This window comes from Oncorhynchus nerka, linkage group LG2 (genome assembly GCF_034236695.1).
Source record: "Oncorhynchus nerka isolate Pitt River linkage group LG2, Oner_Uvic_2.0, whole genome shotgun sequence".
NCBI classification, from domain to species: Eukaryota; Metazoa; Chordata; class Actinopteri; order Salmoniformes; family Salmonidae; genus Oncorhynchus; species Oncorhynchus nerka.
Genome location: NC_088397.1, coordinates 7,770,370 through 7,791,069, shown reverse-complemented (window position 1 = coordinate 7,791,069; position 20,700 = coordinate 7,770,370). Strand labels below are relative to the sequence as shown.

Genomic DNA, 20,700 nt, shown 5'->3' with positions numbered 1-20,700 from the left:
TCCCTCCCTCCCCCCTCTTCTCCCTCCCTCCCCTCCCTCCCTCTTCTCCCTCCCTCCCTCCCTCCCTCCCCCTCCCTCCCTCCCTCCCTCCTCCCTCCCTCCCTCCTCCCTCCCTCCCTCCCCCTCCCTCCTTCTCCCTCCCTCCCCTCCCTCCCTCTTCTCCCTCCCTCCTCCTCCCTCCCTTCTCCCTCCCTCCCTCCCTCCCCTCTCCTCCCTCCCTCCCTCCTCTTCTCCCTCCCTCCTCCCTCCCTCCCTCCCTCCCTCCCCTCCCTCCTCTTCTCCCTCCCTCCCCTCCCTCCCTCTTCTCCCTCCCTCCCTCCCTCCTCTTCTCCCTCCCTCCCTCCCTCCCTCCCTCTCCCCCTCCTCCTCCCTCCCTCCCTCCTCCCTCCCTCCCTCCCTCCCTCTCCCTCCCTCCCCTCCCTCCTCTTCTCCCTCCCTCCCTCCCTCCTCTCCCTCCCTCCCTCCCTCCTCTTCTCCTCCCTCCCCTCCCTCCTCCCTCCCTCCCTCCCCTCCCTCCTCTTCTCCCTCCCTCCCCTCCCTCCTCTTCTCCCTCCCTCCCCTCCCTCCTCTTCTCCCTCCCTCCCCTCCCTCCTCTTCTCCCTCCCTCCCTCCCTCCCTCCCTCCCTCCCTCTTCTCCCTCCCTCCCTCCCTCCCTCTTCTCCCTCCCTCCCCCTCCCTCCCTCCCCTCCCTCCCTCCCTCCCTCCCTCCCTCTCCTCTCCCTCCTCCCCTCCCTCCCCTCCCCTCCCTCCTCCCCTCCCTCCTCCTCCCTCCCCTCCCTCCCCTCCCTCCCTCTTCTCTTCTCCCTCCCTCCCCTCCCTCCCTCTTCTCCCTCCCTCCCTCCCCTCCCTCCCCTCCCTCCCTCTTCTCCCTCCCTCCCCTCCCTCCTCTCTCTCCCTCCCTCCCTCCCCTCCCTCCCCTCCCTCCTCTTCTCCCTCCCTCCCTCCCTCCCTCCTCTTCTCCCTCCCTCCCTCCCTCTTCTCCCTCCCTCCCTCCTCTTCTCCCTCTCTCCCTCCCTCCCCTCCCTCCTCCCTCTCCCTCCCTTCTCCCTCCCTCCCTCTCTCCCTCCCTCCTCTTCTCCCTCCCTCCCTCCCCCTCCCTCTCCCTCCCTCCCCTCCCTCCTCTCTCCCTCCCTCCCTCCCTCCCTCTTCTCCCTCCCTCCCCTCCCTCCTCTTCTCCCTCCCTCCCTCCCTCTCTCTCCCTCCCTCCCCTCCCTCCTCTTCTCCCTCCCTCCCCTCCCTCCTCTTCTCCCTCCCTCCCTCCCTCCTTCTCCCTCCCTCCCCTCCTCTTCTCCCTCCCTCCCCTCCCTCCCTCCCTCCCTCCCTCCCTCCCTCCCTCCTCTCTCCCTCCCTCCCTCTTCTCCCTCCCTCCTCTTCTCCCTCCCCCCCTCCCTCCCTCCCTCCCCTCCCTCCTCTCCCTCCCTCCCTCCCCTCCCTCCTCCTCTCCCTCCCTCCCTCCCTCCCTCCCTCCCTCCCTCTTCTCCCTCCCTCCCCCCTCCCTCCTCTTCTCCCTCCCTCCCTCCCTCCCCTCTCCCTTCTCCCTCCCTCCCTCCCTCCTCCCCTCCTCCCTCCCTCCCTCCCTCCTCTCCCTCCCTCCCTCCCTCCTCTTCTCCCTCCCTCCCTCTCCCTCCCTCCCCTCTCTCTCTCCCTCCCTCCCCTCCCTCCTCTTCTCCCTCCCTCCCCTCCTCTCTCTCCCTCCCTCCCTCTCCTCCCTTCTCCCTCCCTCCCCTCCCTCCCTCCTCCCTCCCTCTTCTCCCTCCCTCCTCTTCTCCCTCCCTCCCCTCCCCTCCCTCCCTCCCTCCCCTCCCTCCCTCTTCTCCCTCCCTCCCCTCCCTCCCTCTTCTCCCTCCCTCCCCTCCCTCCTCTTCTCCCTCCCTCCCCTCCCTCCCTCTTCTCCCTCCCTCCCTCCCTCCCTCTTCTCCCTCCCTCCCTCCCTCCTCTCCCTCCCTCTCCCTCCCTCCTCTCCCTCCCTCCCCTCCCTCCTCTCTCTCCCTCCCTCCTCTTCTCCCTCCCTCTTCTCCCTCCCTCCTCTTCTCCCTCCCTCCTCCTCCCTCCCTCCTCCCTCCCTCCCCTCCCTCTCTCCCTCCTCCCCCTCCCTCCCCTCCCTCCTCTTCTCCCTCCCTCCCCTCCCTCCTCTTCTCCCTCCCTCCCCTCCCTCCTCTTCTCCCTCCCTCCCTCCCTCCCTCTCCCTCTCCCTCCCTCCTCCTCCCTCCCTCCCTCCCTCCCTCCCTCCCCCCTCCCTCCTCCCTCCCTCCCTCCCTCCCTCCTCTTCTCCCTCCCTCCCCTCCCTCCTCTTCTCCCTCCCTCCCCTCCCTCCTCTTCTCCCTCCCTCCCCTCCCTCCTCTTCTCCCTCCCTCCCTCCCTCCCTCTTCTCCCTCCTCTCCTCCCTCCCTCCCTCCCCTCCCTCCTCTTCTCCCTCCCTCCCCTCCCTCCTCTTCTCCCTCCCTCCCCTCCCTCCTCTTCTCCCTCCCTCCCCCTCCCTCCCTCTTCTCCCTCCCTCCCCTCCCTCCTCTTCTCCCTCCCCCTCCCTCCCTCCTCTTCTCCCTCCCTCCCCTCCCTCCTCTTCCTCCCTCCCTCCCTCCCTCCCTCCCTCCCTCCTCTTCTCCCTCCCTCCCTCCCTCCCTCTTCTCTTCTCCCTCCCCTCCCTCCTCTTCTCCCTCCCTCCCCTCCCTCCTCTTCTCCCTCCCTCCCCTCCCTCCCTCCTCTTCTCCCTCCCTCCCCTCCCTCCCTCCTCTTCTCCCTCCCTCCCCTCCCTCCTCTTCTCCCTCCCTCCCTCCCTCCCTCCTCTTCTCCCTCCCTCCCTCCCTCCCTCCTCTTCTCCCTCCCTCCCTCCCTCCCTCCTCTTCTCCCTCCCTCCCCTCCCTCCTCTTCTCCCTCCCTCCCTCCCTCCTCTTCTCCCTCCTCTTCTCCCTCCCTCCCTCTTCTCCCTCCCTCCCCCTCCCTCCTCTTCTCCCTCCCTCCCCTCCCTCCTCTTCTCCCTCCCCTCCCTCCTCTTCTCCCTCCCTCTCCTAATTTTCCCTCCAGGTTGTTAAAATCTATGTGTCTTATCCTCCCACATGAGTATATAATGAACAGAGAGAGAGCCTCCTCTATTCCGTCCCCTTATTAATTCAATTTGGTTTACCGAGGCGTAAAAACACATGCGCGCACACACACACACACACACACACACACACACACACACACACATTGTCATTCATTCTTCATTAATTCATGTACCTCAGCCTCTGTGCTCATTACCATCCTGATATAAACTGTGCTGAACCAACAATAACAGAGTGAGTGACCTTTGAAGTTGAGTGTGGAGAATGAATTCTCTATGTAAGCAGCCAATGAGACTGTTGCCAATAGGGTCCTAACCCCACCCATGTTGGCCAGGGTTGGGTTCAATTCAGTAGTTTTCAATTCAATCAATTATATTCACATCAATTAAATTCAATGAATGAATTGAAAAAATATTATTCTCTTGGGACAATGGCAACAACCAGTAGCGTTTGGGACTCTTTCGTCGTGGAGATGTTGTGTTACCATGGCGACATGTTCCCATCTTTGACCCTAATCCTTTCAGAGTTAGAAGAGCCCTTCTGATAGATTTGATGGTTGCACACACACACACACACACACACACACACACACACACACACACACACACACACACACACACACACACACACACAGTATAACACTCCAACCAACATCTGTCCGAGGTCTGAACAAGTCAATGATAGGAGAAGACAGACACACAGATGGGTGGCTGAGTACCATGTGGCTTCCCTTAGAGATAATGACATGATGAAGTCTGTCAAAGGAATATATCCCATCAATAGAGAGGAGGGCGGGAGGGAGATGGATGGAGAGATAGGGAGGGAGGGATGGAGAGGGAGGGATGGAGAGGGAGGGAGGGATGGAGAGGGAGGGAGGGAGGGGAGGGATGGAGAGAGAGAGGGAGGGAGGGAGGATGGAGAGGGAGGGAGGGAGGGATGGAGAGAGAGGGAGGGAGGGAGGGAGGGAGGGAGATTACCTGTAGAATGTGCTAGATGATAGCAGGCAGGGGTAGGGACTCCTCTCGTTCTGGTCTCAGATGATGATAATCCAAAAAGATTAGAGTAGGAGGAATACAGGGTTAAACCCTGTATCAAACATCCTGTCTGGGTTAAACCCTGTATCAAACATCCTGTCTGGGTTAAAACCCTGTATCAAACATCCTGTCTGGGTTAAACCCTGTATCAAACATCCTGTCTGGGTTAAACCCTGTATCAAACATCCTGTCTGGGTTAAACCCTGTATCAAACATCCTGTCTGGGTTAAACCCTGTATCAAACATCCTGTCTGGGTTAAAACCCTGTATCAAACATCCTGTCTGGGTTAAACCCTGTATCAAACATCCTGTCTGGGTTAAAACCCTGTATCAAACATCCTGTCTGGGTTAAACCCTGTATCAAACATCCTGTCTGGGTTAAACCCTGTAAACCCTGTATCAAACATCCTGTCTGGGTTAAAACCCTGCATCAAACATCCTGTCTGGGTTAAACCCTGTATCAAACATCCTGTCTGGGTTAAACCCTGTATCAAACATCCTGTCTGGGTTAAACCCTGTATCAAACATCCTGTCTGGGTTAAAACCCTGTATCAAACAGCCTGTCTGGGTTAAAACCCTGTATCAAACATCCTGTCTGGGTTAAAACCCTGCATCAAAGATCCTGTCTGGGTTAAAACCATGTATCAAACAGCCTGTCTGGGTTAAAACCCTGTATCAAAGATCCTGTCTGGGTTAAAACCATGTATCAAACATCCTGTCTGGGTTAAACCCTGTATCAAACATCCTGTCTGGGTTAAAACCCTGTATCAAACAGCCTGTCTGGGTTAAAACCCTGCATCAAAGATCCTGTCTGGGTTAAAACCATGTATCAAACAGCCTGTCTGGGTTAAAACCCTGTATCAAACATCCTGTCTGGTGGAGGGTTAAACCCTGTATCAAACATCCTGTCTGGGTTAAAACCCTGTATCAAACATCCTGTCTGGGTTAAAACCCTGTATCAAACATCCTCCCCTCTCTTCTATCACCAGTCAGTGGGTGTTGTGGTTCTTTCCGTTGTGATCATTAGCAGCTTCACACCTAAAGTCTTACTCTGTTGGTCTGTCCTCTCCCTTCTCTCTTCAATTATTTCTCTCCCCTCCACCTTCTCTCTCTAATTCTCTCTTTCTCCCCTCCACCTTCTCTCTCTAATTCTCTCTTTCTCCCCTCCACCTTCTCTCTAATTCTCTCTCTCTCTCTCCCCTCCACCTTCTCTCTAATTCTCTCTCTCTCCCCTCCACCTTCTCTCTAATTCTCTCTCTCTCCCCTCCACCTTCTCTCTAATTATCTCTCTCCCCTCCACCTTCTCTCTAATTCTCTCTCTCCCCTCCACCTTCTCTCTAATTCTCTCTCTCTCCCCTCCACCTTCTCTCTAATTCTCTCTCTCTCCCCTCCACCTTCTCTCTAATTCTCTCTCTCTCCCCTCCACCTTCTCTCTAATTCGCTCTCTCTCCCCTCCACCTTCTCTCTAATTCTCTCTCTCCCCTCCACCTTCTCTCTAATTCGCTCTCTCTCCCTCCACCTTCTCTCTAATTCTCTCTCTCTCCCCTCCACCTTCTCTCTAATTCTCTCTCTCTCCCCTCCACCTTCTCTCTAATTCTCTCTCTCTCCCTCCACCTTCTCTCTAATTCTCTCTCTCTCCCCTCCACCTTCTCTCTAATTCTCTCTCTCTCCCCTCCACCTTCTCTCTAATTCTCTCTCTCCCCTCCACCTTCTCTCTAATTCTCTCTCTCTCCCTCCAACTTCTCTCTAATTCTCTCTCTCTCCCTCCACCTTCTCTCTAATTCTTTCTCTCTCCCCTCCACCTTCTCTCTAATTCTCTCTCTCTCTCCCCCACCTTCTCTCTAATTCTCTCTCTCCCCCTCCACCTTCTCTCTAATTCTCTCTCTCTCCCCTCTGCCTTCTCTCTAATTCTCTCTCTCTCCCCTCCACCTTCTCTCTAATTCTCTCTCTCTCCCCTCCGCCTTCTCTCTAATTTCTCTCTCTCCCCTCCGCCTTCTCTCTAATTCTCTCTCTCTCTCCCCTCCACCTTCTCTCTAATTCTCTCTCTCTCTCCCCTCCACCTTCTCTCTAATTCTCTCTCTCTCTCCCTCCACCTTCTCTCTAATTCTCTCTCTCTCCCCTCCACCTTCTCTCTAATTCTCTCTCTCTCCCCTCCACCTTCTCTCTAATTCTCTCTCTCCCCTCCACCTTCTCTCTAATTCTCTCTCTCTCCCCTCCACCTTCTCTCTAATTCTCTCTCTCTCTCCCTCCACCTTCTCTCTAATTCTCTCCCCCCACCTTCTCTCTAATTCTCTCTCTCCCCCCACCTTCTCTCTAATTCTCTCTCCCCCCCCCACCTTCTCTCTAATTCTCTCTCCCCCCACCTTCTCTCTAATTTCTCTCTCCCCTCCACCTTCTCTCTAATTCTCTCTCTCCCTCCACCTTCTCTCTAATTCTCTCTCTCTCCCCCCCCACCTTCTCTCTAATTCTCCTCTCTCCCTCCACCTTCTCTCTAATTCTCTCTCTCCCCCCACCTTCTCTCTATTATCTCTTCCCTCCACCTTCTCTCTAATTCTCTCCCCTCGCCTTCTTCTAATTCTCTCTCTCCCTCATTCCTCCTTTCCTCTCCTCTGGTGGTCCCTCTTCTCTCTAATTCTCTCTCTCTCCCCCCACCTTCTCTCTAATTCTCTCTCTCCCCCCCACCTTCTCTCTAATTCTCTCTCCCCTCCACCTTATCTCTCTGATTCTCTCTTCCCTCCACCTTCTCTCTAATTATCTTTCTTTCTCTCTCTCTCCCTCATTCCTTCCTTTCCTCTCTCTCTGGTGGTCCCTCTCCTCTCTAATTCTCTCTCTCTCCCCTCCGCCTTCTCTCTAATTCTCTCTCTCTCCCCTGCCTTCTCTCTAATTCTCTCTCTCCCCTCCACCTTCTCTCTAATTCTCTCTCTCCCCTCCACCTTCTCTCTAATTTTCTCTCTCTCTCCCCCTCCGCCTTCTCTCTAATTTTCTTCCCTCCCCCCCACCTTCTCTCTAATTATCTTCTCTCCCCCCACCTTCTCTCTACTTCTCTCTCTCCCCTCCACCTTCTCTCTAATTCTCTCTCTCCCCTCCACCTTCTCTCTAATTCGCTCTCTCTCCCCTCCACCTTATCTCTCTGATTCTCTCTTCCCTCCGCCTTCTCTCTAATTATCTTTCTCTCGCTCTCTCTCCCTCCCTCTCTGTCTCTCTCTCTCTCCCTCATTCCTTCCTTTCCTCTCTCTTTGGTGGTCCCTCTCCTCTCTAATTCTCTCTCACTCCCTCCATTGTACATCATACCTCCATAAGTGTCCAGTAGATTTAATTAAAACATGGCGTCATCTCCCTCTGTCATTTCCATGCCTGGCTTTCAAGTAGGCTGCTTCTGCTGATTGCAGAACTCCAATGTTCCCTTTCCACTGTCTGATTAGGCTATTCAAAGAGCGGTAGCTACACTCCTTCCTTTCTCCCCCCTCTTCCCCACTCCTCTTCCTCTCCCTCCTATTAATAGGATATACATCCTGCATATGGTTCCTATATTCTACTGTACAATGTTCTATATTCTGTACCATTCATATGCAATCTCTTCTCATTCTGTAGCAGTCAGCCTCCTCTCCCTCCTATAGATGTCAGTCAGCCTCCTCTCCCTCCTATAGATGTCAGTCAGCCTCCTCTCCCTCCTATAGATGTCAGTCAGCCTCCTCTCCCTCCTATAGATGTCGGTCAGCCTCCTCTCCCTCCTATAGATGTCGGTCAGTCTCCTCTCCCTCCTATAGATATCGGTCAGCCTCCTCTCCCTCCTATAGATGTCAGTCAGCCTCCTCTCCCTGCTATAGATGTCAGTCAGCCTCCTCTCCCTGCTATAGATGTCAGTCAGCCTCCTCTCCCTCCTATAGATGTCGGTCAGTCTCCTCTCCCTCCTATAGATGTCAGTCAGCCTCCTTTCCCTCCTATATATGTCAGTCAGCCTCCTCTCCCTCCTATAGATGTCACTGCTCTCCATCCTATAGATATCAGCCTCCTCTCCCTCCTATAGATGTCAGTCTCCTCTCCCTCCAATAGATATCGGTCAGCCTCTTCTTCCTCCTATAGATATCGGTCAGTCTCCTCTCCCTCCTATAGATGTCAGTCTCCTCTCCCTCCTATAGATGTCAGTCTCCTCTCCCTCCTATAGATGTCAGTCAGCCTCTTCTTCCTCCTATATATGTCGGTCAGCCTGTCTCCTCTCCCTCCTATAGATGTCAGTCAGCCTCTTCTCCCTCCTATAGATGTCGGTCAGCCTCCTCTCCCTCCTATAGATGTCGGTCAGCCTCCTTTCCCTGCTATAGATGTCAGTCAGCCTCCTCTCCCTCCTATATATGTCAGTCAGCCTCCTCTCCCTCCTATAGATGTCAGTTAGCCTCCTCTCCCTCCTATAGATGTCAGTCAGCCTCCTCTCCCTCCTATAGATGTCAGTCAGCCTCCTCTCCCTCCTATAGATGTCGGTCAGCCTCCTCTCCCTCCTATAGATGTCGGTCAGCCTCCTCTCCCTCCTATAGATGTGTCCTATAGATGTCAGTCAGCCTCTTCTTCCTCCTATAGATGTCAGTCAGCCTCTCTCCTCCTATAGATGTCGGTCAGCCTGTCTCCTCTCCCTCCTATAGATGTCGGTCAGCCTCTTCTCCCTCCTATAGATGTCGGTCAGCCTCCTCTCCCTCCTATAGATGTCGGTCAGCCTCTTCTCCCTCCTATAGATGTCAGTCAGCCTCCTCTCCCTCCTATAGATGTCAGTCAGCCTCCTCTCCCTCCTATAGATGTCGGGCAGCCTGTCTCCTCTCCCTCCTATAGATGTCGGTCAGCCTCTTCTCCCTCCTATAGATGTCAGTCAGCCTCCTCTCCCTCCTATAGATGTCAGTCAGCCTCCTCTCCCTCCTATAGATGTCGGTCAGCCTGTCTCCTCTCCCTCCTATAGATGTCGGTCAGCCTCTCTCCCTCCTATAGATGTCGGTCAGCCTCCTGCCCTCCTATAGATGTCACTCTCTCCTCCTATAGATGCCTCCTCTCCCTCTATAGATATCAGTCCTCTTCTCCCTCCTCTATAGATGTCAGTCAGCCCTCTCCCTCCTATAGATGTCAGTCAGCCTCTTCTCCCTCCTATAGATGTCAGTCAGCCTCCTCTCCCTCCTATAGATGTCCTATAGTCAGCCTCCTCTCCCTCCTATAGATGTAGATGTCGGTCAGCCTCTTCTTCCCTCCTATAGATGTCGGTCAGTCTCCTCTCCCTCCTATAGATGTCAGTCTCCTCTCCCTCCTATAGATGTCAGTCTCCTCTCCCTCCTATAGATGTCAGTCTCCTCTCCCTCCTATAGATGTCAGTCAGCCTCCTCTCCCTCCTATAGATGTCAGTCTCCTCTCCCTCCTATAGATGTCAGTCAGCCTCTTCTCCCTCCTATAGATGTCGGTCAGCCTGTCTCCTCTCCCTCCTATAGATGTCGGTCAGCCTCTTCTCCCTCCTATAGATGTCGGTCAGCCTCTCTCCTCTCCCTCCTATAGATGTCAGTCAGCCTCCTCTCCCTCCTATAGATGTCAGTCAGCCTCCTCTCCCTCCTATAGATGTCAGTCAGCCTCCTCTCCCTCCTATAGATGTCGGTCAGCCTCCTCTCCCTCCTATAGATGTCGGTCAGCCTCCTCTCCCTCCTATAGATGTCGGTCAGCCTCCTCTCCCTCCTATAGATGTCGGTCAGCCTGTCTCCTCTCCCTCCTATAGATGTCGGTCAGCCTGTCTCCTCTCCCTCCTATAGATGTCGGTCAGCCTCCTCTCCCTCTTATAGATGTCGGGCAGCCTGTCTCCTCTCCCTCCTATAGATGTCGGTCAGCCTCTTCTCCCTCCTATAGATGTCAGTCAGCCTCCTCTCCCTCCTATAGATGTCAGTCAGCCTCTTCTCCCTCCTATAGATGTCAGTCAGCCTCTTCTCCCTCCTATAGATGTCAGTCAGCCTCCTCTCCCTCCTATAGATGTCGGTCAGCCTCCTCTCCCTCTTATAGATGTCGGGCAGCCTGTCTCCTCTCCCTCCTATAGATGTCGGTCAGCCTCTTCTCCCTCCTATAGATGTCAGTCAGCCTGTCTCCTCGCCCTCCTGTAGATGTCAGCCTCCTCTCCCTCCTATAGATGTCAGTCAGCCTGTCTCCTCGCCCTCCTGTAGATGTCAGTCAGCCTGTCTCCTCGCCCTCCTGTAGATGTCAGTCAGCCTCCTCTGCCTTCCTGTAGATTGAGATGTAGAAGAGATGGAGAGAGGGATGGAGTAGAGAGATATGGAGAGAGGGATGGAGAAGAGAGAGAGATGGAGAGAGGGATGGAGTAGAGAGAGATATGGAGAGAGGGATGGAGAAGAGAGAGAGATGGAGAAGAGAGAGAGATGGAGAGAGGGATGGAGAAGAGAGAGATGGAGAGAGGGATGGAGTATGGAGAGAGAAGATGGAAGAGAGAGATGGAGGGATGGAGAAGAGAGGGATGGGAGAGAGAATAGAGAGGGATGGAGAGAGAGATATGGAGGAGGGATGGAAGAGAGAGAGTTGTTTGGTTGGAGAGAGGGATGGATGGAGAGAGGGATGGAGAAGAAGAGATATGGAGAGAGGGATGAGATTTGAAGATGGAGAGATGAAGAGATGATATGGAAAGGGGATGGAATAAGAGAGAGGGAGAGATGGAGAGAGAAGAGAGAGAGATGGGATGAGAGATGGGAGAGAGAGATGGAGAGAGATGGATAAGGGATGAAGAGAATATGTGAGAGGGTTGAGAAGAGGAGAGAGTACTTGAGAGGATAGATTTTCAGGATGAGAAGAGAAAAGAGACAGGGATGGAGATTCCCCTTCCTTCTTCCTTCCTTCCTTCTTCCTTCCTTCCTTCTTCCTCCTTCCTGGAGAATCACTGTCCTGTTGGTTACTCTCAGTTAATACTATGAGAGGAAGGTGTCTGATGGCAGAATCTACCAGAAATACTAAAGGCCTGTCTCTCTCTCTGTGTCTCTCAGGTCTCTGTGTCTCTGTCTGTGTCTCTGTCTCTCTGTGTCTCTGTCTCTGGTTCTGTGTCTCTGTCACTCTGTGTCTCTGTCTCTCTGTCTCTCTGTCTCTCTGTGTCTGTCTCTCTGTGTCTGTCTCTCTGTGTCTCTGTCTCTCTGTGTCTCTGTGTCTCTGTGTCTCTGTGTCTCTGTGTCTCTGTCTCTCTGTGTCTCTCTGTCTCTCTGTCTCTCTGTGTCTCTGTCTCTCTGTGTCTGTCTCTCTGTGTCTCTGTGTCTCTGTGTCTCTCTGTCTCTCTGTGTCTCTCTGTCTCTCTGTCTCTCTGTGTCTCTGTCTCTTTATTTTCCTATCCCTCACCAGTTTTTTACCCTGACACTAATCCCATGCATCATCTCTCTGATCGTTATCATGTCTGGTCTTGTCCTCCAGTTGGCCATCCTGTCGGAAATCTCCCACTGCCATGGCAACGAGAAGGCGGGCCTCCTAAACCCCTCCCAACCAGGAACAGGAAGTATATTCCACAGCGAGAACTTCCAGCTCAAACTCTCCCCACCGCCATCGGTTGAAGAGTAGCTTGCCTACAGCCATGTTCAGTATGATGACGTTGTGGAACTTTCAGATAGAAATATTTTATGTAGAACAGACACGATGTCCTGGTCAGGTAGAATAGGCTGTTCCCTCTATTTGTTATATTTCTGACTGAAGACACCCCTGTTGTTTCTGTTGTTGATTAAACACTACCAGGGATTATACTCTTGTTGAACAAAATCCACGTTATCCACTGTCTGGGCTGATATTTGAAATGGTATCGATCAAATGTTATGTTTCTGTCTGCAAAATGTCCATAAATAAACCAATTTGTAACGTTTAATTTGTGTGTTGCTTGTGGCACTTCAACTAGGCTGATGGATAACCTTTATCAGCTGTGAAAACTCTTTATTGTTGCGTTGCTGTTTTTTGTACTTTAGTTACAGATTTTCAGACATGAGAACAGAAAAACAGTACAACCCTCATTCCCCTTCCTTCCTTCCTTCCTTCCTTCCTTCCTTCCTTCCTTCCTTCCTTCCTTCCTTCCTTCCTTCCTTCCTTCCTTCCTTCCTTCCTTCCTTCCTTACCAGTTTCCTTCCTTCAGGTTACTTCATTCCTGTCCAGTTTACTTCCTTCAGGTTACTCTAGGTTACTCTACCAGTTAATACTATAGTGAATTGGTCAGGTTACTAACGTTACTCTACCAGTTAATACTATAGTGAATTGGTCAGGTTACTAACGTTACTGTACCAGTTAATACTATAGTGAATTGGTCAGGTTACTAACGTTACTGTACCAGTTAATACTATAGTGAATTGGTCAGGTTACTAACGTTACTGTACCAGTTAATACTATAGTGAATTGGTCAGGTTACTAACGTTACTGTACCAGTTAATACTATAGTGAATTGGTCAGGTTACTAACGTTACTGTACCAGTTAATACTATAGTGAATTGGTCAGGTTACTAACGTTACTCTACCAGTTAATACTATAGTGAATTGGTCAGGTTACTAACGTTACTCTACCAGTTAATACTATAGTGAATTGGTCAGGTTACTAACGTTACTCTACCAGTTAATACTATAGTGAATTGGTCAGGTTACTAACGTTACTCTACCAGTTAATACTATAGTGAATTGGTCAGGTTACTAACGTTACTCTACCAGTTAATACTATAGTGAATTGGTCAGGTTACTAACGTTACTGTACCAGTTAATACTATAGTGAATTGGTCAGGTTACTAACGTTACTGTACCAGTTAATACTATAGTGAATTGGTCAGGTTACTAACGTTACTGTACCAGTTAATACTATAGTGAATTGGTCAGGTTACTAACGTTACTTACCAGTTAATACTATAGTGAATTGGTCAGGTTACTAACGTTACTCTACCAGTTAATACTATAGTGAATTGGTCAGGTTACTAACGTTACTGTACCAGTTAATACTATAGTGAATTGGTCAGGTTACTAACGTTACTGTACCAGTTAATACTATAGTGAATTGGTCAGGTTACTAACGTTACTGTACCAGTTAATACTATAGTGAATTGGTCAGGTTACTAACGTTACTGTACCAGTTAACACTATAGTGAATTGGTCAGGTTACTAACGTTACTGTACCAGTTAATACTATAGTGAATTGGTCAGGTTACTAACGTTACTCTACCAGTTAATACTATAGTGAATTGGTCAGGTTACTAACGTTACTGTACCAGTTAATACTATAGTGAATTGGTCAGGTTACTAACGTTACTCTACCAGTTAATACTATAGTGAATTGGTCAGGTTACTAACGTTACTGTACCAGTTAATACTATAGTGAATTGGTCAGGTTACTAACGTTACTCTACCAGTTAATACTATAGTGAATTGGTCAGGTTACTAACGTTACTGTACCAGTTAATACTATAGTGAATTGGTCAGGTTACTAACGTTACTGTACCAGTTAATACTATAGTGAATTGGTCAGGTTACTAACGTTACTCTACCCAGTTAATACAGTTATAGTGAATTTGTCAGGTTACTAACGTTACTGTACCAGTTAATACTATAGTGAATTGGTCAGGTTACTAACGTTACTGTACCAGTTAATACTATAGTGAATTGGTCAGGTTACTAACGTTACTGTACCAGTTAATACTATAGTGAATTGGTCAGGTTACTAACGTTACTCTACCAGTTAATACTATAGTGAATTGGTCAGGTTACTAATGTTACTGTACCAGTTAATACTATAGTGAATTGGTCAGGTTACTAACGTTACTCTACCAGTTAATACTATAGTGAATTGGTCAGGTTACTAACGTTACTGTACCAGTTAATACTATAGTGAATTGGTCAGGTTACTAACGTTACTGTACCAGTTAATACTATAGTGAATTGGTCAGGTTACTAGATGTTATGTTCTCTACCAGCTTGTTTAAGGATAAAGTGTCTTGAAGTTAATACTATAGTGAATTGGTCAGGTTAGAACGGAGAGTTACTGTACCAGTTAATACTATAGTGAATTGGTCAGGTTACTAATGTTACTGTACCAGTTAATACTATAGTGAATTGGTCATGGTTACTAACGTTACTCTACCAGTTAATACTATAGTGAATTGGTCAGGTTACTAACGTTACTGTGGGTTGAAGACCAGTTAATACACTGAGACCCTATGGGTGAAATTGGTCAGGTTACTAACGTTACTGTACCAGTTAATACTATACTGGACTCACTGAGACCCTGAATGGGTTGAAGACTGACTCACTGAGACTCTGAATGGATTGAAGACTGTCTCACTGAGACCCTGAATGGGTTGAAGACTGACTCACTGAGACCCTGAGACCCTGAATTGGGTTGAAGACTGACTCACTGAGACCCTGAATGGGTTGAAGACTGACTCACTGAGACCCTGAATGGGTTGAAGACTGACTCACTGAGACTCTGAATGGGTTGAAGACTGACTCACTGAGACCCTGAATGGGTTGAAGACTGACTCACTGAGACCCTGAATGGGTTGAAGACTGACTCACTGAGACCCTGAATGGATTGAAGACTGACTCACTGAGACCCAGAATGGGTTGAAGACTGACTCACTGAGACCCTGAATGGGTTGAAGACTGACTCACTGAGACCCTGAATGGATTGAAGACTGACTCACTGAGACCCTGAATGGGTTGAAGACTGACTCACTGAGACCCTGAATGGGTTGAAGACTGACTCACTGAGACCCTGAATGGGTTGAAGACTGACTCACTGAGACCCTGAATGGGTTGAAGACTGACTCACTGAGACCCTGAATGGGTTGAAGACTGACTCACTGAGACCCTGAATGGGTTGAAGACTGACTCACTGAGACCCTGAATGGGTTGAAGACTGAGGAGTTTGTGCGCGTGGGGCTGAGCTGAGAGACAGGATTGTTCTGGTCCTCATTCAAGGTCCCATTCACCCTCCAGAGCTTTGGTCGGGTCTGAGAAGGACACATTCACCTCCAGAGCTTTGGTCGGGTCTGAGAAGGACCCATTCACACTCCAGAGCTTTGGTCGGGTCTGAGAAGGACCCATTCACCCTCCAGAGCTTTGGTCTGAGAAGGGTCTGAGAAGGACCCATTCACCCTCCAGAGCTTTGGTCGGGTCTGAGAAGGACCCATTCACCCTCCAGAGCTTTGGTCGGGTCTGAGAAGGACCCATTCACCCTCCAGAGCTTTGGTCGGGTCTGAGAAGGACCCATTCACCCTCCAGAGCTTTGGTCGGGTCTGAGAAGGACCCATTCACCCTCCAGAGCTTTGGTCGGGTCTGAGAAGGACCCATTCACACTCCAGAGCTTTGGTCGGGTCTGAGAAGGACCCATTCACCCTCCAGAGCTTTGGTCGGGTCTGAGAAGGACCCATTCACCCTCCAGAGCTTTGAGAAGGTCGGGTCTGAGCTTTGGACCCATTCACCCTCCAGAGCTTTGGTCGGGTCTGAGAAGGACCCATTCAACCTCCAGAGCTTTGGTCGGGTCTGAGAAGGACCCATTCACCCTCCAGAGCTTTGGTCGGGTCTGAGAAGGACACTCCAGAGCATTCATTCCCTCCAGAGCTTTGGTCGGGTCTGAGAAAGGACACATTCACACTCCAGAGCTTGGGTCGGGTCTGAGAAGAACACATTCACACTCCAGAGCTTGGGTCGGGTCTGAGAAGGACACATTCACACTCCAGAGCTTTGGTCGGGTCTGAGAAGGACACACACCTGACAGTTCTCAGCATTCCTGGTTCTGACAACTGAGAGAAAAGCCTCTAAGGTCTAATACATGTAAACAGTGTGCAATTATATTATCTGTGTTGTTCTCCATGACTCTCCTACTCTTTTAAAACGGCAGAGGAATGGGTCAGTCTCTGGGGTTCTGGATTTTCAAAGTCAAATTCCAGAGGTGGTTGTTGTAGCTTGTCTCCTTCGGTTCACTTCATGCGATGAGTCATTCTCGGTATGCGTCCCAAATGGCACCCTATGCCCTACCCTAACCCCTAGCGGCCTGGTCAAAAGTCATGCACTATATAGGGAATAGGGTGTAATTTGGGTGGCACACTCAGTTCTCACAAACTGTTATTTATTCATCAAGTCAGAGCGGCCTTCTGTGTCACGCACAGAGAGACACTTTAATGTCCCTGCCTGCCTGACAGCTACCATCCAAATTGGCCTGTTCTGTCTCTCTCTCTCTCTCTCTCTCTCTGTCTCTGTCTCTGTCTCTGTCTCTCTCTCTCTCTCTCTCTGGCTCTTCCTATTTATCTCACTCTCCCCCCCCATCTTCTCTGATTCTCTCTCTTTCTCTCACTGTCTCTCTTTCCCCCATCTGTGAGCAGAGAGAGACAGAGCGAATCCGCCCTCAAAGATGTCAAACATGACCCCCAGCCAGCATGGTCCCCCCGGCCGGGGGCAGCATGGCAGAGAGTGGGTGCAGACATCACCAGTCTTTTCTCTATGAGGTGGTAATTATGATTAATACTCTGGTCATTTCCCTCAGAGGCAGCTTGAACGCCTGCCACCAATCAGCCACCGCCGTTGTTCTAGAGACAAAAGGAGTGATGAATGGCTGGTTGCCAGGCACTGGTAGGGAGAGGGAGGTAGAGAGAGAGGGGGTAGGGAGAGAGGGAGGGAGGGAGGGAGGGAGAGGGAGGGAGGGAGAGAGAGGGGAGGTAGGAAGAGGGAGGTAGAGAGAGAGGGGGTAGGGAGGGGAGGGAGGGAGAGAGGTATAGAGAGAGAGGGAGGGAGGGAGAGAGAGAGGGAGGGAAGGAGAGAGAGAGGAGAGAGGGAGGTAGGGAGAGAGGTATAGGAGGAGAGAGAGGAGGAGAGGGAGGTAGGGAGAGAGGTATAGAGGAGAGAGAGGGGGAGGGAGAGAGAGAGGGAGGTAGGGAGAGAGGTATAGAGGAGAGAGAGGGAGGAGAGAGAGGGAGGTAGGAAGAGAGGGAGGAGGAGAGAGGGAGGTAGGGAGAGAGGTATAGGGAGAGAGAGGGAGGGAGAGAGAGGGAGGTAGGAGAGAGGTATAGAGGAGAGAGGGAGGGAGAGAGAGGGAGGTAGGAGAGAGGTATAGAGGAGAGAGAGGGAGGGAGAGAGAGGGAGGTAGGGAGAGAGGTATAGAGGAGAGAGAGGGAGGTAGGAGAGAGGTATAGAGGAGAGAGAGGGAGGGAGAGAGAGGGAGGTAGGGAGAGAGGTATAGAGGAGAGAGAGGGAGGGAGAGAGAGGGAGGTAGGGAGAGAGGTATAGAGGAGAGAGAGGGAGGGAGAGAGAGGGAGGGAGGAGAGGTATAGAGGAGAGGGAGAGAGGTAGGGAGAGAGGTATAGAGGAGAGAGAGGGAGGGAGAGAGAGGGAGGGGAGAGTAGGAAGAGAGGGAGGGAGAGAGGGAGGTAGGGAGAGAGGTATAGAGGAGAGAGAGGGAGGTAGGGAGAGAGAGGTATAGAGGAGAGAGAGGGAGGGAGAGAGAGGGAGGAGAGAGGTATAGAGAGAGAGAGAGGGAGGGAGAGAGGGAGGTAGGAAGAGAGGGAGAGAGAGGGAGAGGGGAGAGAGAGGGAGGGAGAGAGAGGGAGGTAGGGAGAGAGGTATAGAGGAGAGAGAGGGAGGTAGAGAGAGGGAGGTAGGGGAGAGGTATAGAGGAGAGGAGGGAGGGAGAGAGAGGGAGGTAGGGAGAGGTATAGAGGAGAGAGAGGGAGGGAGAGAGAGGGAGGTAGGAGAGAGGTATAGAGGAGAGAGAGGGAGGGAGAGAGGGAGGTAGGAGAGAGGGAGGGAGAGAGAGGGAGGTAGAGGAGAGAGGTAGGGAGGGAGAGAGAGGGAGGTAGGGGAGAGAGGTATAGAGAGAGGGAGGTAGGGAGGAGGTAGGAGAGAGAGAGGAGGGAGGAGAGAGGGAGGTAGGGAGAGAGGTATAGAGGAGAGAGAGGGAGGGAGAGAGAGGGAGGTAGGGAGAGAGGTATAGAGGAGAGAGAGGGAGGGAGAGAGAGGGAGGTAGGGAGAGAGGTATAGAGGAGAGAGAGGGAGGGAGAGAGAGGGAGGTAGGGAGAGAGGTATAGAGGAGAGAGAGAGGGAGGGAGAGAGAGGGAGGTAGAAAAGAGGGAGGGAGAGAGGGAGAGGAGGTAGGGAGAGAGGTATAGAGAGAGGAGAGGAGGGAGGGAGAGAGGGAGGTAGGGAGAGAGGTATAGAGAGAGAGAGGGAGGGAGGGAGAGAGAGGGAGGTAGGGAGAGAGGTATAGAGGAGAGAGAGGGAGGGAGAGAGAGGGAGGTAGGGAGAGAGGTATAGAGGAGAGAGAGGGAGGGAGAGAGGGAGGTAGGGAGAGAGGTATAGAGGAGAGAGAGGGAGGGGAGAGAGGGAGGGAGGAGAGAGGTATAGGAGAGAGAGGGAGGGAGAGAGAGGGAGGTAGGGAGAGAGGTATAGAGGAGAGAGAGGGAGGAGAGAGGGAGGTAGGGAGAGAGGTATAGGGAGGAGAGAGAGGGAGGTAGGGAGAGAGGTATAGAGGAGAGAGAGGGAGGGAGGAAGAGAGGTATAGAGGAGAGAGAGGGAGGGAGAGAGAGGGAGGTAGGAAGAGAGGGAGGGAGAGAGAGGGAGGTAGGGAGAGAGGTATAGAGGAGAGAGAGGGAGGAGAGAGGGAGGTAGGGAGAGAGGTATAGAGGAGAGAGAGGGAGGTAGGGAGAGGGAGGTAGGGAGAGAGGTATAGAGGAGAGAGAGGGAGGTAGGGAGAGAGGGAGGTAGGGAGAGAGGGATAGGGAGAGAGGGAGGTAGGGAGAGAGGGAGGTAGGGAGAGAGGTATAGAGGAGAGAGAGGGAGGTAGGGAGAGAGGGAGGTAGGGAGAGAGGGAGGTAGAGAGGGAGGTAGGGAGAGAGGTAGGGAGAGAGAGGGAGGTAGGGAGAGAGGGAGGTAGGGGAGAGGTATAGGAGAGAGAGAGAGGGAGGTAGGGAGAGAGAGGTAGGAGAGGAGGAGAGAGGGATAGGGAGAGAGAGGGAGGGAGAGGAGGTAGGAGAGAGGGAGGTAGGGAGAGAGGTATAGAGGAGAGAGAGGGAGGGAGGGGGAGGGAGGGAGGTAGGGAGAGAGGTATAGAGGAGAGAGAGGGAGGTAGGGAGAGAGGGAGGTAGGGAGAGAGGTATAGAGGAGAGAGAGGGAGGTAGGGAGAGAGGGAGGTAGGGAGAGAGGGGAGGGAGGTAGGGAGAGAGGTATAGGGAGAGAGAGGGAGGTAGGGAGAGAGGGAGGTAGGGAGAGAGGTATAGAGGAGAGAGAGGGAGGTAGGGAGAGAGGGAGGTAGGGAGAGAGGGAGGGAGGGAGAGAGAGGTAGGGAGAGAGGGAGCTAATACTAAAACTGGTGAGTGTAGAGAGTATAGGGATATTGTTATCCACGTCGGCACCAACGATGTTAGGATGAAACAGTCAGAGATCACCAAGCGCAACATAGCTTCTGCGTGTAAATCAGCTAGAAAGATGTGTCGGCATCGAGTAATTGTCTCTGGCCCCCTCCCAGTTAGGGAGAGTGATGAGCTCTACAGCAGAGTTTCACAACTCAATCGCTGGTTGAAACTGTCTTCTGCCCCTCCCAAAAGATAGAATTTGTAGATAATTGGCCCTCTGTCTGGGACTCACCCACAAACAGGACCAAGCCTGGCCTGCTGAGGAGTGACGGACTCCATCCTAGCTGGAGGGGTGCTCTCATCTTATCTATGAACATAGACAGGGCTCTAACTCCCTAGCTTCACAATGAAATAGGGTGCAGGACAGGCAGCAGGCTGTTAGCCAGCCTGCCAGCATAGTGGAGTCTGCCACTAGCACAATCAGTGTAGTCAGCTCAGCTATCCCCATTGAGACCGTGTCTGTGCCTCGACCTAGGTTGGGCAAAACTAAACATGGCGGTGTTCGCCTTAGCAATCTCACTAGGATAAAGACCACCTCCATTCCTGTCATTTCTGAAAGAGATCATGATACCTCACATCTCAAAATAGGGCTACTTAATGTTAGATCCCTTACTTCAAAGGCAGTTATAGTCAATGAACTAATCACTGATCATAATCTTGATGTGATTGGCCTGACTGAAACATGGCTTAAGCCTAATGAATTTACTGTGTTAAATGGAGGCCTCACCTCCTGGTTACACTAGTGACATAACCCCTGCGCATCCCGCAAAGGCGGAGGTGTTGCTAACATTTACGATAGCAAATTTCAATTTACAAAAAAAAAATGACGTTTTCGTCTTTTGAGCTTCTAGTCATGAAATCTATGCAGCCTACTCAATCACTTTTTATAGCTACTGTTTACAGGCCTCCTGGGCCATATACAGCGTTCCTCACTGAGTTCCCTGAATTCCTATCGGACCTTGTAGTCATAGCAGATAATATTCTAATCTTTGGTGACTTTAATATTCACATGGAAAAGTCCACAGACCCACTCCAAAAGGCTTTCTGAGCCATCATCGACTCAGTGGGTTTTGTCCAACATGTCTCTGGACCCACTCACTGTCACAGTCATACGCTGGACCTAGTTTTGTCCCATGGAATAAATGTTGTGGATCTTAATGTTTTTCCTCAATCCTGGACTATCGGACGACTATTTTATTACGTTTGCAATTGCAACAAATAATCTGCTCAGACCCCAACCAAGGAACATCAAAAGTCATGCTA

The 20,700-nt window shown here is 51.6% G+C and overlaps 1 protein-coding gene across 1 annotated transcript in view; it reads left to right on the top strand.

Annotated features, from left to right (window-relative positions):
- The window catches only part of LOC115116352 (vacuolar protein sorting-associated protein 8 homolog), a 105,118-nt gene extending 93,185 nt beyond the window's left edge, over nt 1-11,933 (top strand). Inside the window, exon 17 of the mRNA XM_065020555.1 lies at nt 11,492-11,933. Coding sequence (XP_064876627.1) covers nt 11,492-11,635 — 144 coding nt within the window. The 3' untranslated portion in view covers nt 11,636-11,933. The remainder of the gene's footprint in view (nt 1-11,491) is intronic.
- Nucleotides 11,934-20,700: the final 8,767 nt, after the last annotated feature.